Source organism: Mycteria americana, chromosome 9 (genome assembly GCF_035582795.1).
Source record: "Mycteria americana isolate JAX WOST 10 ecotype Jacksonville Zoo and Gardens chromosome 9, USCA_MyAme_1.0, whole genome shotgun sequence".
Taxonomy (NCBI): Eukaryota; Metazoa; Chordata; class Aves; order Ciconiiformes; family Ciconiidae; genus Mycteria; species Mycteria americana.
The window spans coordinates 31,467,692-31,482,193 of NC_134373.1; the positions used below are offsets into that span (position 1 = coordinate 31,467,692).

Genomic DNA, 14,502 nt, shown 5'->3' on the forward strand with positions numbered 1-14,502 from the left:
ACTGATTTCAGTGAAAGCAGAGTTCAACACTTTGCATATGCATGACTATTCTCTGTATGCATTTTACAACATAAAGCCTTCCCATTGGGTTCCTTCACCTAGTCACTTCTGAAGTGCACCTTATGATGTGTTAAATATGCTGCGTACGTCCGCCTGATTCCCCGGACTGCTGCACTGAAACATTCAACCTACTCTCCCAGCACAATCACATCTGGCTTTTATCACGAAGCCTTTCCAGCTTCTAGGCACAAAAGATTATCTTATGTCCGTAAAACAAAACCATGCCACAGACTGACAGTATTGAAGCAAGTTCTCCTTAATTCTTTTTCTCCTAGAATTATTGTTATTATTTTCACAAGAATTCAAAAGAACCCGGAATTGGTTTTGCAGTGAATATTTTAATTGGGTGTTTAACAAAGCTTTAAAGTGTACGGTCTTTCATCCCAACAGTTACTTTGGCAAAGGGAAAAGATTGGCCAATGAATAATATTTGACTAAACAAAAAAAACCCCTGTTGGTTTTATAGGGTGCTTTTACAATGTTCATTTCTGAGTAATGCTCAAAGGAAGAAGAAAAAAGGAAAGTACAGAATTCCTTTAATGCTGCAGCCCAGGAGTGAAAGGAGAACAGAGTCATGGCAGAGGGAGAGGAAGGCAGGCTGACGCTGCTGCAAGGCAGGTTTGGGAGGCAGATGATGGTACAGAGGGGAGGGCACTGCAAAGCATCTCCCATCAAACTTTCTCCTTCAAACAAACGGTGAACCTTAACGGGACTGTTGTGATCACCAATCTGACCTTCTGTCTAACACAGACCAGAGAATTTCACCCTGTAATTCCACCATCGGATGCTGTAACTAACAGGTGAATTAGACCACATCTTTCAAAGAAGATCTGATCTTACTGGACAATGTCACATGGCTTTACATCCATCAGTTTCCTCGGTGACTGGTTCAAATGGCTAAAGACCGCCCCAGCTGCAACCTACACTTCTTTTTCCATTTGACATTATCTGGTTTCAGCTTCCAATCACAGGCTCTTTTCATGACTTGTCTGCTAGATTAGAGAACTTTATCCTGCCAGAAATCTTCTCTTGATATAAGTACTTCCATATCATGAACAAAACACCTTTTATCTCCTTTTCAGACAGATAAATAAATTGAGCTCCTTAAGTCTCTCACTGTGAGGCAGGCTTTCCAAGCTTCAAATCACTCCATGGCTCTTCTCTGAATCATCTTCAGGTTTTCTGTTTCTTGTTGAAAAGTGGCCAGAACAGGATGAAATGACTTCAATGTCGCCAATGCTGCGCAAGGTTATAAATCCAAGAGTCATGTTAGTTTTTCCAACCAAAGACTAGAAACTCAGTTTCTGTTTGTCTTTCCTTAAACTCCCTTGTTCCAATGTGACTTTCTTCTGAATTCTTCATTCATGCACAGACAAGAGGCACATATTTCTAATAAGTGTATATGGGTTACGCTGCTTCTTGGTCTTAGTTCACAGTCTTGCCTGATGACATCCTTCTCCTAAAACTCTGCATCTCCATACTGGCTTCAATATGCCTGCAGAAGACTAGTTCAGTCTCATTAAGCTCCAGAGAGTGCACAGTCCCACTGCTCGTACCTTTGACTGAAAGGTCCTGAAATCCAATGGAAAGATTCTGAACATCTTGTCAACTTACCTGGGTCAAAGGAGAGAGGGGGAACATTGGGGTCTCCATCACTACAGTCTGCTCAGACAAGATGTGCTTTTCCCCAGTCAGATGGGGTGGACTCAGTGCAGGAATTACTGGTTGAAATTCTATAGCTTGCTTGATGCAGGGTATTATCACACTGGGGTAACAGCTGCTTTTAATAACTATAAATCCACAACAGCATGGGTTTACATGGAACATAGCTCGCTGTGAAATTTCTCATTTTCAGACTGATTTTGCACTGAAACCAACCATCTTCAGCTGAGTCAGTGGAAGTAGAGGGTGCTTAACACTGTGCAGAACTGGGTCAACAATATGATGCTTTAAGTTCATTTTGATCTTCAAATCTTTGAGTGGTTTTCTTCTAAAGGATGTATCTAAAGGATACATCTAAATCCCTGTGAGATGACCAAACACATCCTTTAGATGTATCTAAAGGATACATGTAAAAGGATGTATTGGGTCATCTCACAAGACAGAGACCCATATATATATTAAGTAGCCTGTACGACTCACTTTCCATATTCTAAATCAACTTTTCTAAAATATTTCCAGGCTCTTTTTAAACATCTTCTAAGCTGCATTGATTATTGCACCGGAAGCCCTTCCCCATCGTAACTCTGGATCCCAATACGAAAACAGAGGAAAAGATTTACAAGCCTGCCAAGTTGACTTTAATACAGCTCTTCCTCAGATATGACCCACATGACTTTACCATTGAGCCATTTGGAGTTGTATTGTGCTGTCCTAAGTGGGGGAACATTTCCAAGGCTGCGGTAAATAGCAGGATCCCGTCCAGAGAAATCAATTACAGTTGCAGCATAGAGTTCTCCTCGTGATGTAATCACAGCTGTCGAGTTATGCCGGGGGTCGTACGGGCACCGAGCCACTCCATTAATTCTGTCAATGATTTTGCTAAGATTTCCTACCTGTATTTAAAAGGAGAGAGGAGAGAATTTAAAGAGCATCTGGCTTTTTTACTGGTATAGACAATTCAGTTTGCCCATGACTACCTAAGAGCAAAACGCTGATTATAAAAAAACAGGTGGCTATAAGAAAGTAATGCCAGTGATGACTGTAAATTGATCTTTACATCCATCATTTGCCAATGTAAGAAGTTGTGTCTGAGCCTCATTGATCCTATTGCTTTGTAAGAAGGGTAATTCCCCTGCCAATAAATTCTGTAGGCCCCAACCCACTCGGTGTAATCAGGTGCTCCTGCTGCTAGCACAGGTTTCTAATCTTCCATACACACCTCCTGAATGTATACCGGCATTAAAAAATATAAAAATAAACATTGCTCTGGACCTCCTTCTGCCTCCCTTGCATACAAAGGGTGTTTGCCTTTTATTTTAAGGAATCATTCAAGTATTCAGTTCAGGAGGTGCTCACAGCTAAGCCTGTCTATATTCCCCATTTTCAGCAGCATATCCAAGGTTTACATGAGCAGCATTTTGTCCAGCTCCAGCTCACCCATAACACAAGTTTTCTGCTCCCCACCTGCAGGTACACCCACTGCCCCAAAGCAGCCTAAAGGGGCCCAAAGAACAAACCCCAAACTATTTCAGATCAGCTACATTTGGAACATATTCTGTGCAGCCATGATGCCCTGCCAAATGACTGGCCTTCCCCATCCAGCCCTCTTCATCACTGCAAAAGAGGCAAAACAGACCTGTCGACTGGAACACACCGGTGAAAAGGCATTGGTACCACAGGTAAAAACCTTCTTGCCATAAACAATCAGCACACGGACATAGTTCTGGCACTCTTCCTATAGGGACAAAAGACAGAAACAAAGGATTTTTGAAAAGGAGACTGTGGGGTTATTTATCACATTAAAAAGATTACCTGTATTGCAGCTGGAATACACCTCCCTTAGCTCTCACTCAGACTGAGGTTTGTTGCATCAAGCAGTGCACAGCTGTAGGGAGCTAGCGGTCTAAGCGAGCAAGCCCAATTTGCTGGTTATTTCTCAAATCATAGCCCTGCACAGTCCCTGGATAGGATGTTATCCATCAGGTTGACTCTCTATTAACTACACAAGAGCCTCTTTCTGTGCTCCGCTTAGATTGGAGGAGGAATCCTCCTTCTTTTCATGATGATACTTCTGACCTGTTTTACCCAGTAATGCTGCAGCTTAGAAAATGTTACCCAGACGCAAACTCCAGTGAAGGACAGCGGGTCCATCTGCACTATAATTCACACAGTGCCAGCAGGAAAATAGCAGGAACTTCTCTTTAATAGGCCAGGCTGGTCAGGAGAATCTTGTGCTTGAACAGATTGTTACTTCCTGCCTCCCACAAGGATTGTGTGCTCAGGATTTTCCATGGTAGAAGGAGTTTCAGGCCTCTTTCAGGCCAGGCCAGTGAGAAATAGCAAATCTCCTCTTCTCAACTGCGTGACTATTTGCTGGTACAAATAGGCAATTCCCTCCACATGCCAGTGCCCAAAGGTCTGGGGCTCCAGATGTCCCACGCTGGGGTAGAGGTGGCAGCACAAGGCTGCACTTGGCTTCCCACCCCCCCCACCCCCCCCCAAATCTCCTTCATGTTGTTGGAGAGAGCCCACCATCTCTCTTTTTCCCCACAGCCTCGTACCCAGACACCTGTGGACTGCAGATCAGGCTACCTGAGCGTCTCTGGGGAGTTAAGCCACAGGGCAGGAAGAGGCCACATAAGGCAGGGACTTTCTAACGTGGCACACGGGGAATGGGAGGTGCGAGACTAGCGTGCAGCTCCCGCAGGCAGTGCGAGAGGCTTGAGAGGCACCTGCCCCAAGGTTCGTCCGAGCAGCCCCAGTGAGAGCTACTGAGAGCCTGGCCCCAGCCTGCCTGCCCTGGGCTCTGGGGCCACCTCAGAGGAAAGGATATGAGCGACGGCTAATGACTGGCACCCACAGGGCTCCAAGCGAAGAAAGTCTATTATATTCTACTGTAAACAGAAAAGGAAACTTGTTAAAAAATAACAACCTCGGTTGGGTTATCCTGGCTGCTTTGCTTTCCTCCCTCCAATAGATCATAATTTGCCACTAAGCTGAGCCTACAGCTGCAGACACCGCTTCTCCTTCTGTAAGCAGCAATCACTCTGCGAGCTTCCCTGTCTCACAGCCCTCCACGCTGTTGATCATTTCCCTGAAGACTTCATTTGCAAGATTCAGCAGTGTAAAAACACTCCCTATCATCTGGAAAGGAGGAGGCTTGCTTAGCTAGATTACGTGCTATCTCCTTTCATTTGCTGTATGGAAATCGACTCATGGAAGGATGGCATTTAGCGAAAACCCCCCAGTGTTAATCACAGACAAGCGACTGCATGGGCATGACATGCGGGGCTTGCTTTTGAAAGGAGAAGATCAGAGGGACTGCACCCCAGAGACAGCCCAGGAGCACTCGCCCAGCCCGGGCAGAGGCTACAGAGTGCCACAGAGCAGGTGCTGCCAGTCTTGACTCTCAGCAAGGGTATTGGGAATCAGACACTTAATGCCTGGCACCCGAAAATGAGAGCTTGAATTCATAGCTGGGTCGATTCAGCACTTCTTATTTCAGAAGCAGATCAGTCATGGTGACTGTGCATCAGTCTATCAAATAGGACCTTGAGAAGCACTGTCCCACCTGCTGTGTGTTGAGAATAGAGGTCTCATCGCTTCCTTTAATAAAATAAAGGGCTTGCCAGCCTCTCTGTCCTCTCCCATCACTGTTACATGGTGCTGTGAGCCCTGTTAGCTATTCCCTGCCCTAGAGATGTCTGCATTTCATGAGTGGGTTAAGTAATTCCTCTTTCTGTAGAGCACAGTTATTCAATCACACATAGGATTAGGCCCACTATATATTTAACTGCAAAGTACTAGAAAGTCTTGAGGGGATGCTATAAAAAAAAGCTATGGGCTCCTCTCCCAACAGGGTTTTGTTTTCAGAATTTGACTGATTTGGCATCTAACCCAGAATGCAGCTCTCTACCCAAATTTCACACAATAAGAGAGTACCCATCTGCTCCCTCTCCACTTCCACCTTTCTCTGCTTTGTGCAGAGTCTGAGCATAGCTTCTGACCTAAACCAGCTAATACCATACATGTTGCTGGACCCTTTCCTGCCTAGGTACTTCAATATATTCCTGATTGAAACTCTAAAAATGCAGAAATCTAAAATCCTAATTTGCAGAATTCTCTTCTTTGCACAGAGCTATATTACAGATTAACAAACTTCTATTTCTATAAAAATCTTCCCAGCTGAGAAGATAGCACACCAAAAAGAATTTCTCTACAAGGTCATCTGCTGGATGGTCTTCTGGAGTCTACTGGCAGTGATGCATCTGTTACACTTCACTCCAAGGCACAGTAGCCTGGGTTGGTAAGGATGGTGGAAGCTGGTAAAATATTATGTTATTTTAGCCTAATTAAGCATGGTTTTATTTGTACCCATTCAGTCCAAAGCAGAAGTTATTTATTGAAACAGAGGAGAAACCATACTGAGCAAATATATCTGCTGCTGTCTGAACCTGCACCAGAATATTTAATCTGTGACTTCTAGCCCATTCCTAACTGCTCTAGCAAAGAGCAAAGGAGCACAGTCAGTATGGAGGAGGTGCTAGATTGGAAACATTTGACAGCTGATACTTTTGCTGGATGCACCAAGCCCACTAATTATTTCATTGGCTGTTAAGAGGCAGAAATTGGGGTGAGTAGTGGATGCTTTCCACTCTGCTTAGATAACGATGCCTCTAGGCATGGGACATACCCAACCGTAGTTATTCCTATGAATTAGCCGAGTAGGCATTTTCCCTGGACCTGCCTTACTGATGGTGGTAACAGTGCTCCGTGCTCCTGGAGGAAGAGCAACGATAATACGTACGTTTCATCCACTGGTCTCAAAGCAATTTATACAGCTTTAAGTAATGTTCTGAAACAGATGTGTATTATCTGCCCTGTTCTCTCAGCTGGGTGAATCAAAACACACAGGTGCTAAAGGATTTGCCGTGGTGACACACTGAGTCAGAGGAGAACCTGAAGGACAGCAACAAAGTTCTAACTACCAGACACCACCTCTCTAGCCTGCCTGGCCCAAAGAAGAATACTGTGCTCACCTGACATTTCTCATTGCTGTACCCATCGGTCATGTCAGTCTATGAAAACCTCCAACAAAAGCACAGAAGAAACCAAACCACTTAAGTGCTCCAGCTTGCAGGATTTTTCTCAAGACACTGTCGGTGAGATGTACATTAGATCCTCTTTCTACTCTATTCTCAAAATAACTATCAAGGAACAGCCTCCTCTCTGTGTTCTTTAAACCAGCCCGGATTTGCTCTGAAAAGTCATTCAACATGCTGCTCTCTGCAACAATTCGTAGCTGAGGCAACTGGTTAGTAAGATGATCTCACAAACCCCTACAGAAAATAGGAGCTATTTAATGTAGTTTCTTCCATGTGGCTGGAAAACTCTAGGCGTGCAGGAGGCAAAATTCAGACAGGCTTTAATATAGCCAGAAAATCTGGCAAGCTTGAACCCAGCTCTGTCCAGACGAGACAATATTTGGATCCTGCTCTCACATTATGGAGCAGACAGTTAAATCTGTGTATGATCAGTCTGCAAATCTCATCACCAGAAGATATTATTGGGATCAAGAGATTAAGGATTTAAATAAAGGGGGAAGACTGGGTATTTATATGGTTAATGAGAATAACCCAGTTATATTAGTTGGGATTATTATTAAATATATGGCAGAGCTGATATAAAACTGTGGCCCATCGCCAGAGCATTAAGCATATCTCCGATTTTCCTACAAATTCCATGTTACCCACTTTGAGGTTCTTGCTCCGTGCTCAAAATTACCTGGTACTGGTCCCTTTTTTGAGATAAGGCCTTAAATTGAGTAGATACGACTTTCCTCCAGTCTAATGACCCTTGTTTTCCTGGAAAGGAAGAGTACATGACTTCTAATGCTCAACCCTACAGGGCACAGGGTCTCACAGTCACTAAGAGAATGAACTTCACTGAAACCCCTCCCTCCCACCCCAACCCCAGCTTAAGCCTATTCTCAATTTATTGCAGTTTTTGCAACATTTAGATTTAAATGAGTCTGTGAGTGCTGTAATGTCCACAGCTGTAGACAGGACCAGGCCTCTTTCTGGCTCATAGAGATGTCAGGCTGCTTCGAAAGCACATTTCAAACCCGAGAACCAAGAGTGGTGCCCTGTTACTCCCTTCATTCATGTGGACGTATCAGCAAATGGAGGGGTTGAACTCCTGCCGGCTTCGGTTTGAGGTAAAATTCAAAGACATTTCCAGGATGCTGCGAATAAGCCAGCTGTAGGTGCTTCTTGAGTTGTTTCATCTGTCATCTCTGAACACTGGAGTTCTGAAATGTTATAAGCCCTTAATCTCATTGTACAGATGTATTTTTCTTTGAAAGCATAACCATATATAGGCATTACTTTAATTGCCCTTTTACTTTCAATAAACCACTCAAGTCCTGTTTTCAGAGATCTCCTTTTTAATCCTTTTTTTTTATTAGGCTAACACTATTTCATCACATACTGATATATTTTAATCATAGATTAAAATCACAGTTACATGGTGTATGAGAAAAATAGCTGTTTCAGATGGTCTGTTGTTCTCAGTAAAGAAACACAGACTCCTGGAGCACAACATGCAGTTCAGAGATCAGCCCGCAGAACTCCATGTTACCCCTTCAATGACATTTGAGAGTGCAACAAACATTTATCTGTTGCAGTTCATCCCAATTTGTTAAAAAATAATCAAGACCTAACATGTTCTCGAGCACTGTTATTAACACACTTTCAGATATCTATATCTACTTCTTTGGACAAACAATTCTATTAATCAGTTTAAGCCAATACCCTGACCAAGCTGTCTTTCTCCTTTGAGTGCAATAGATAGCAAAGAGAATTGCTAATGATTTTTCCAGCCAAGTTCTCTTTAATGGACTTAAAATCAAATTTGGGGGCTGATTCTGCATTGATAGCTTAGCAGAAGTAGTAGGAATGTAGGTTCAGATCTCTAGGAACAGTTACAAAGGGGGAAAAAATATCTGACCACCTCCCAGTTATTTCTGTTTGCCTGGGGATTTATATGGTGCCTGTCCTACCTGGACGCCTATTATTCGTAAGTGGTGTGGAGATTCTCAGCTCCACTAGATAACCAGAGGGCACATCCTCTGTGTGACACAGAGCCACTTGAAGGCCTGAAACAGCAGATTCCTCCATTAGCTCCAAACCCATTTAGGTAGGCTCTAGGATTTCCCTGTAACCTTGGGCTAGGATTTCCCTGTAACCTTGTGTGAATCATAAGACCCCCCAGTATCAGGACATCATACAAGAAAAGTAAGAAACTATACTGGCACTACGGTGGGACAACTGGTAGCTGGATGCCTATCAGATGTTTCTCTTGGTTCTTTCGTGCTCCTGAAGTGTTATTAGTGCATCATCTCTCTCCTGGTTACACAAAGCTCTTAGGACAGCATGTAAGAGCTGGATCACTGCCATTTTCACAAATAGTTCCCTTTCACTTTTTAAATGACAGTGTGCTGCTTTTGGAAAGTTAACAAATAATTCTGTGCTTAGACAAGAGAAAGACCAAAGTGCTCTTGTTTAGAAAGCCACAACTTTCCATGCCAGGCAAGATTCCTTAGATGTGGTGGATATGGACCGTTATGCAGAGACAAACCAATTACAAACTAGAAGCTGAGCGACTCGAATGAAATCAAATACACCTCTTCACCTTCTGCTCTAACCATCATTCATTTTAACTACAACCCCTGGGTGATATCATTTGGAAGACAGAAAGAAAGGCAGCATAACACTGACTTTGTTCTCTGCACTGTCTCTCAGTAATGGGGATGTTTTACAGGGGACAGTTTTAAGGTGCTGATCAGGATACATTTTACAAATGCTGCAAAAATACAAATGATTACTAGCGGAAGCCCACATGGATCTCCAGAGACATGGCAAATAAAGCATATACAATTCTGTCAGGAAACCACAAGTTTTGGTTGATAAATACGACATAAATGAAAGACACTTTTCTGAGGTGTTTGTTTTAACACCACATGACATATTGCAGAGAGTTAATTTTAAGACCAGGTTCAAGAACATATACATTAATGGATTAAAATCTGATAAATTACTGGACTGAGAAAAGTCCTCAGAGTGAAATGATTCACAAACTTGCTACTCTAGCAGGGTCCCAGATGGGGTGGTACTAGCCCAGTATCAACATATTTCTTAACGAACATTTGTGGATAACCCAAATATTATGAAAACAGTAATTACCAGTGAGGCCAAAGCCTCACTATATATATATTGATATACACTAGGCTGGTCAGCTGGACCCACAACCAAAATAAATTTTTGTAAGATATTATACATTAAAGAGCAAGGAACAAAAGGGCTCTATGTATAGACTGGGAGATTACATCCCAAGACTAGCAACTGTGAAAAGGATTTAGTGGTCACAGTGGCTAGGCAATTCTGCATGATCTCCTATGACAGAAGAGCTTATGAAACTGCCAGGTGTATCAACAGAGGAGGGTGAATAAGAGGTGGAAGACCGTTTTAATCACACATTAGAGAGATTGACAAGGGAATACAGGTGAAAAATTGGAGTGTGCAGAAAACACACAAAAAATATTCAAGGGCAGTAGAAAAATGACTTGGAGAAAGAGGCTTGGAGAACTCAGCTTTTTACTTTATCAAAAAGCCTAAGTACTGATTTGACAAGAGCATATAAGTGCCTTTGTAAAAAATAAATATTGGTAACTAAAGGGCTCTTTAATCTAGCAGAGAAGGGCAAAATGACACCTAGCCACTCAAAACTGAAGCCGGATCCAAAGAGGAAATAAAGTACATGTTGTTAACAGGGAAGGTGATCTGCCATTAGAACAAGGCAGCAAAGAACGCAGTCAGCCCATTTGCTTCAGGCCTTCAGTTCAAAACTTTTTGCCTTCCTCAAAAAGGTGCAGCAGCCAAACACAAGTTACTGAGCTCAATTTAGGAATAAGCAGGTGAAATTTGTGGCCAGAGCTACACAGAGTGTCAGAAGAAATGATCTAATGGTAACTTCTAACCTCGAATCTGGGACCCAGATTTTCACCTCCCTTTTCTCTGGCCAATAGGTACTCAAATGTGGAGTAACCATCATGCCATAATAATTATACCTCTGTGATATGCATTTTGTGGCTTTTATTCTTGCACTTTTTATTTTCCTTATGGTAAAGCTCTAAGAATTTTAGAAGATATTTTCTAAGCAGTAGGAAGAATCTGATTTAGGTACTCAACAGGCATAAGAATGAAGGGGGAAAAGCATTTTAATACACTAAGTAGCTTTGAAAACCTCACCCTAAAATACATACATTATTAAATCGGCAAGGAAAATGGACCAGTCATATAACTTACGCAAACTACATTGTGAATTAATGTAAGAGCCAAAGGTCCTCCTTATTTCTAGCCTCTATCACCACATATCTAAGTGCCTGACAATCCATAACATATTTATCATCAAATCATCTGTGCTAGGTAGAAAACTGCCATTAGTCAAGTTTTGACAAAGCAGAGCTGAGGCAGGCAGAGCTCTGGATCTTGTATTACCATTGCACAGCAGAATCAGAAATGTTCACGTTACTGCTGCCCTCGCTTGCTGCATTTACCCAGCCAAGGGCAGAGGTGCGGGGTCAGAGCTGGACTTCTTAGCTGGAATAGAGCACTTCACCAGCTGAGTAGGCTAAACTTGGTATTTTTGGAGCTAGTGCTAAGTCATTTCTCTGCAGTGTAACAAACAATGAATGTGTAGACTCCCCCCAAGAGGGACTCAGCCATGGACACGCAGGTTAGAGTAGGTACAGACTTGGGAGATCTGAGTTTACTCAGCTACTGCAGAATCCTTCTGCCTTCGTTTGTAGCTTCATGTCTTCTTGTCAGACTCTTAGTCAACACCTCTGTTTGCCATTAATTGTATGTCAAGAAGTGTCTAACAATCTGCTTAATTATTGTTCCTCAGAACTTCACACCCATGGCCACTGTGCCCACCAAACAATTTCAAGCTCTGGATCACAATCAGCATGAACTCAGCTGTTCAGAGCATTATCCTAAAAAATTTTTGGCAAAGTCTGTGCAGTGTGAGGAGGCAGCAGCAGTGAAGATACTCAGACCATCGCTTCCTTTTGGCATGACAGTAAAAAAGATAAATTGAAATTATCCTAGAATTTGTTCAGTCAAATGCGTGGTTTTATCAAGGGGTTGACAAAATAATTCTGGGTTATAAATTCAAATTCTTAATGAACAATGGGATAAAATCTAAATCTCACAAACTTTACAATGGAAGAAAAGAGCAAAATCCTTTCTTTACACATTTTAAAGTACAAAGACTACAAATTCAAAAATTCCTCATGTCTTGGGTTTTGGAAATTTTTAATTTTGTCCAACTTCTCTTGGGTTCTTCTTCTAGTGGCTGGCCATGTTTGGTGTTCACCTAACCGAGCCCATTTTGCCTCCACGGTGTTTTCCTGCATAACGATCCTACATGAAACTCTAATACATGTTCTAGGATACCCATACCCCTGTTCTCCACAGCTACATGAAGCAAATTGTTGCCTATCTGGCAAAATTCAAGCTAGCTTTTTTGTGTATATACAAGTTAATACAGTAATCACATAAAGTTTATTATATAAAATTAACATGGTCCATGGAAGATCATATAATCCTGTGTTTAAAGCACTGAACTGGAACTTGGCAAAATTCCAGCATTTTGGGCCACCCATACAATCACTCTTTGCTTGACTGTCCATGTCTAAGCAAAGATCATGCTTATCCTCTCTTATTCTTTGTCCAACTCCTTTGGTTTAGACTGAGAACTCTTTGCAGTGTAGTATTAAGGGCAACAGGACACCCTCTCAGTTGAGGCCTGGAGATTTTTGAACAGTACCAACACCACATCTGAAAAATCAAAATATTTCCTGCTTTTAGATAGATGGCTTTGTTTTAGCTTCTCAGAAGAGGGGCAGAAAGGACCGGTGTTTGGATCAGAAATGTCTGCGAACTCTGGACTTCTGGGACAGCATGCCTTGGTTCAAGCAATTCTTGCTTTAAACTGCCTTTAGCAGACTTCCTGCCTCTGAAGGAGCTCTGTGATATTCCACCTGAACTGACTGCAGTCTGCTAGCAGATTCAATTCTCATGTTCAAGCGAATTATACAAAGATGAACTCTAACTGCAAATATGCATCACAGCCCACATGGCCGAATGCCAGCGGCTCACTGCGGAGTGACGAGACTAAGCCAACCTGCCCAGCCCCAGACCCCACTGCAAGATGTTACCCCTGGCTTGCCACCACTCTGCTCCTTGATGTGACACAAATTGTGTCCTCTCCAGCAGTGAAATCACCTTCAAATTTCATGCAGAGCAAGTCTAATAACTTGGACAGGGGGCCTTTGAAATGGCTTGCTCGGTGGTGCTTACACACTTGTGGTGGTGGATCTAAACTGCTGCAAATTTACAAGCTCAAGCTGGTGTCAGATGCTCCCTGTGTGGATTTCACATGATGCAAACAAATTTACCCATAGCATCACTGTAGCAAAGCAAAACTTACCTCTGTTTTCCCTTTACTTTGACAGGACCTCCTGGTGTCTTCATCTGAACCCCATGCTGTTGCCTGAGAAACCAAAAAGCACAAGTCACATGACAATGCCACCAACCACCACGTCTGGAGACTCCCAAAGCAAGAGCAAGTATCACCAGCCAAAAAAAAAGCAGCATAGTGATGGTAAACATGTATCTCGCTCCCACTGTGCTCACAGTACACACAAATGATAAATAGATGAGAAGTCCAGAGGCAGAAGCAACTGGAATGTTAACAGGGGACAGACTTTAATTTACATGTAAATACAACTTATCATCATTCAACTGGAAGGTCCAAGACACAAGCCCTGTAGACTGAGCCATCACCCTTTTTCAAAGAGGACAGTGCTGTATAAAGCCACCAGCTTTCATCACCAAAATGAAAACCTTCCCTACAGCAACGTCCAGTAGTTCTGCACAAATCTGCTTGTCTCCTTAAATTTACCCACAAGATTATCACCTTCTAAGTAAACCTGCAGCGAAGTGAGCTGGATAAAACAACAACTGGGAGCTGACAGGCGAAACCCAGAGAGATGGGAAGTGAGGAGAAAGGCTGGATGGTGATTTGTGATGGCAGACTAGTGGGGTCAGATCCTGAGGTGGAGTAAAACGCATTAGGGCTAAGGGCACTATTGACTGGGGGCTGCGAGACCTGGACTGAGAGCACGTGGGATCCCCAGTTGGTTCTGACTGACTTTCGGAGCGAAGAGGCCCCTTCCCTTGCAAGAAAAGTCAAGACCAGCAAAGCTGCATTAGAGAGAACTTTTAGATTTAAAATATTCAGCAACATACCCAACCATTCAGTGCCCTCTGCAATTTTCCTCCCTTCAGCACTTTTTAAAAATAGTCCTAACGAATTCAAGCAGGTATTGTTAGCTGGAGGTGAAAATACATATAAACATCCGTACTATACATAATACATCATTCTGAGTACAAGAAAAATAGCTCTGTTACATAGGGAAAGGCCAGGCTCGCAAAGTTCAGACACACATCCAAAGCTCCCCTAAAAGAGCCAGGATTTCTTTTTTTTTCCCCAGTCCATTACCAATGCAGGAAATAGCTTCAAAGTTCGGTCCGGATCTGAACTCTTCTTGAACCTTCTCACTGCAGCCAATATATTTTTTTAAACTCTGGGCTTCCATAGAAATTGTCCCCTCGACACATGATAAATCCTGTTTTTTCAGGAGAAAGATGGGAG

The 14,502-nt window shown here is 42.7% G+C and overlaps 1 protein-coding gene across 1 annotated transcript in view; it reads right to left on the reverse strand.

The window, feature by feature from the left end:
- The window catches only part of SEMA5B (semaphorin 5B), a 276,468-nt gene that overhangs the window by 65,970 nt on the left and 195,996 nt on the right, over positions 1 to 14,502 (reverse strand). Inside the window, exons 7-9 of the mRNA XM_075512117.1 lie at positions 13,276 to 13,338; positions 3,359 to 3,457; positions 2,402 to 2,615 (exon numbers count right to left, since the gene is read on the reverse strand). Of these exons, the coding sequence (XP_075368232.1) occupies positions 2,402 to 2,615; positions 3,359 to 3,457; positions 13,276 to 13,338 (376 nt within the window). The remainder of the gene's footprint in view (positions 1 to 2,401; positions 2,616 to 3,358; positions 3,458 to 13,275; positions 13,339 to 14,502) is intronic.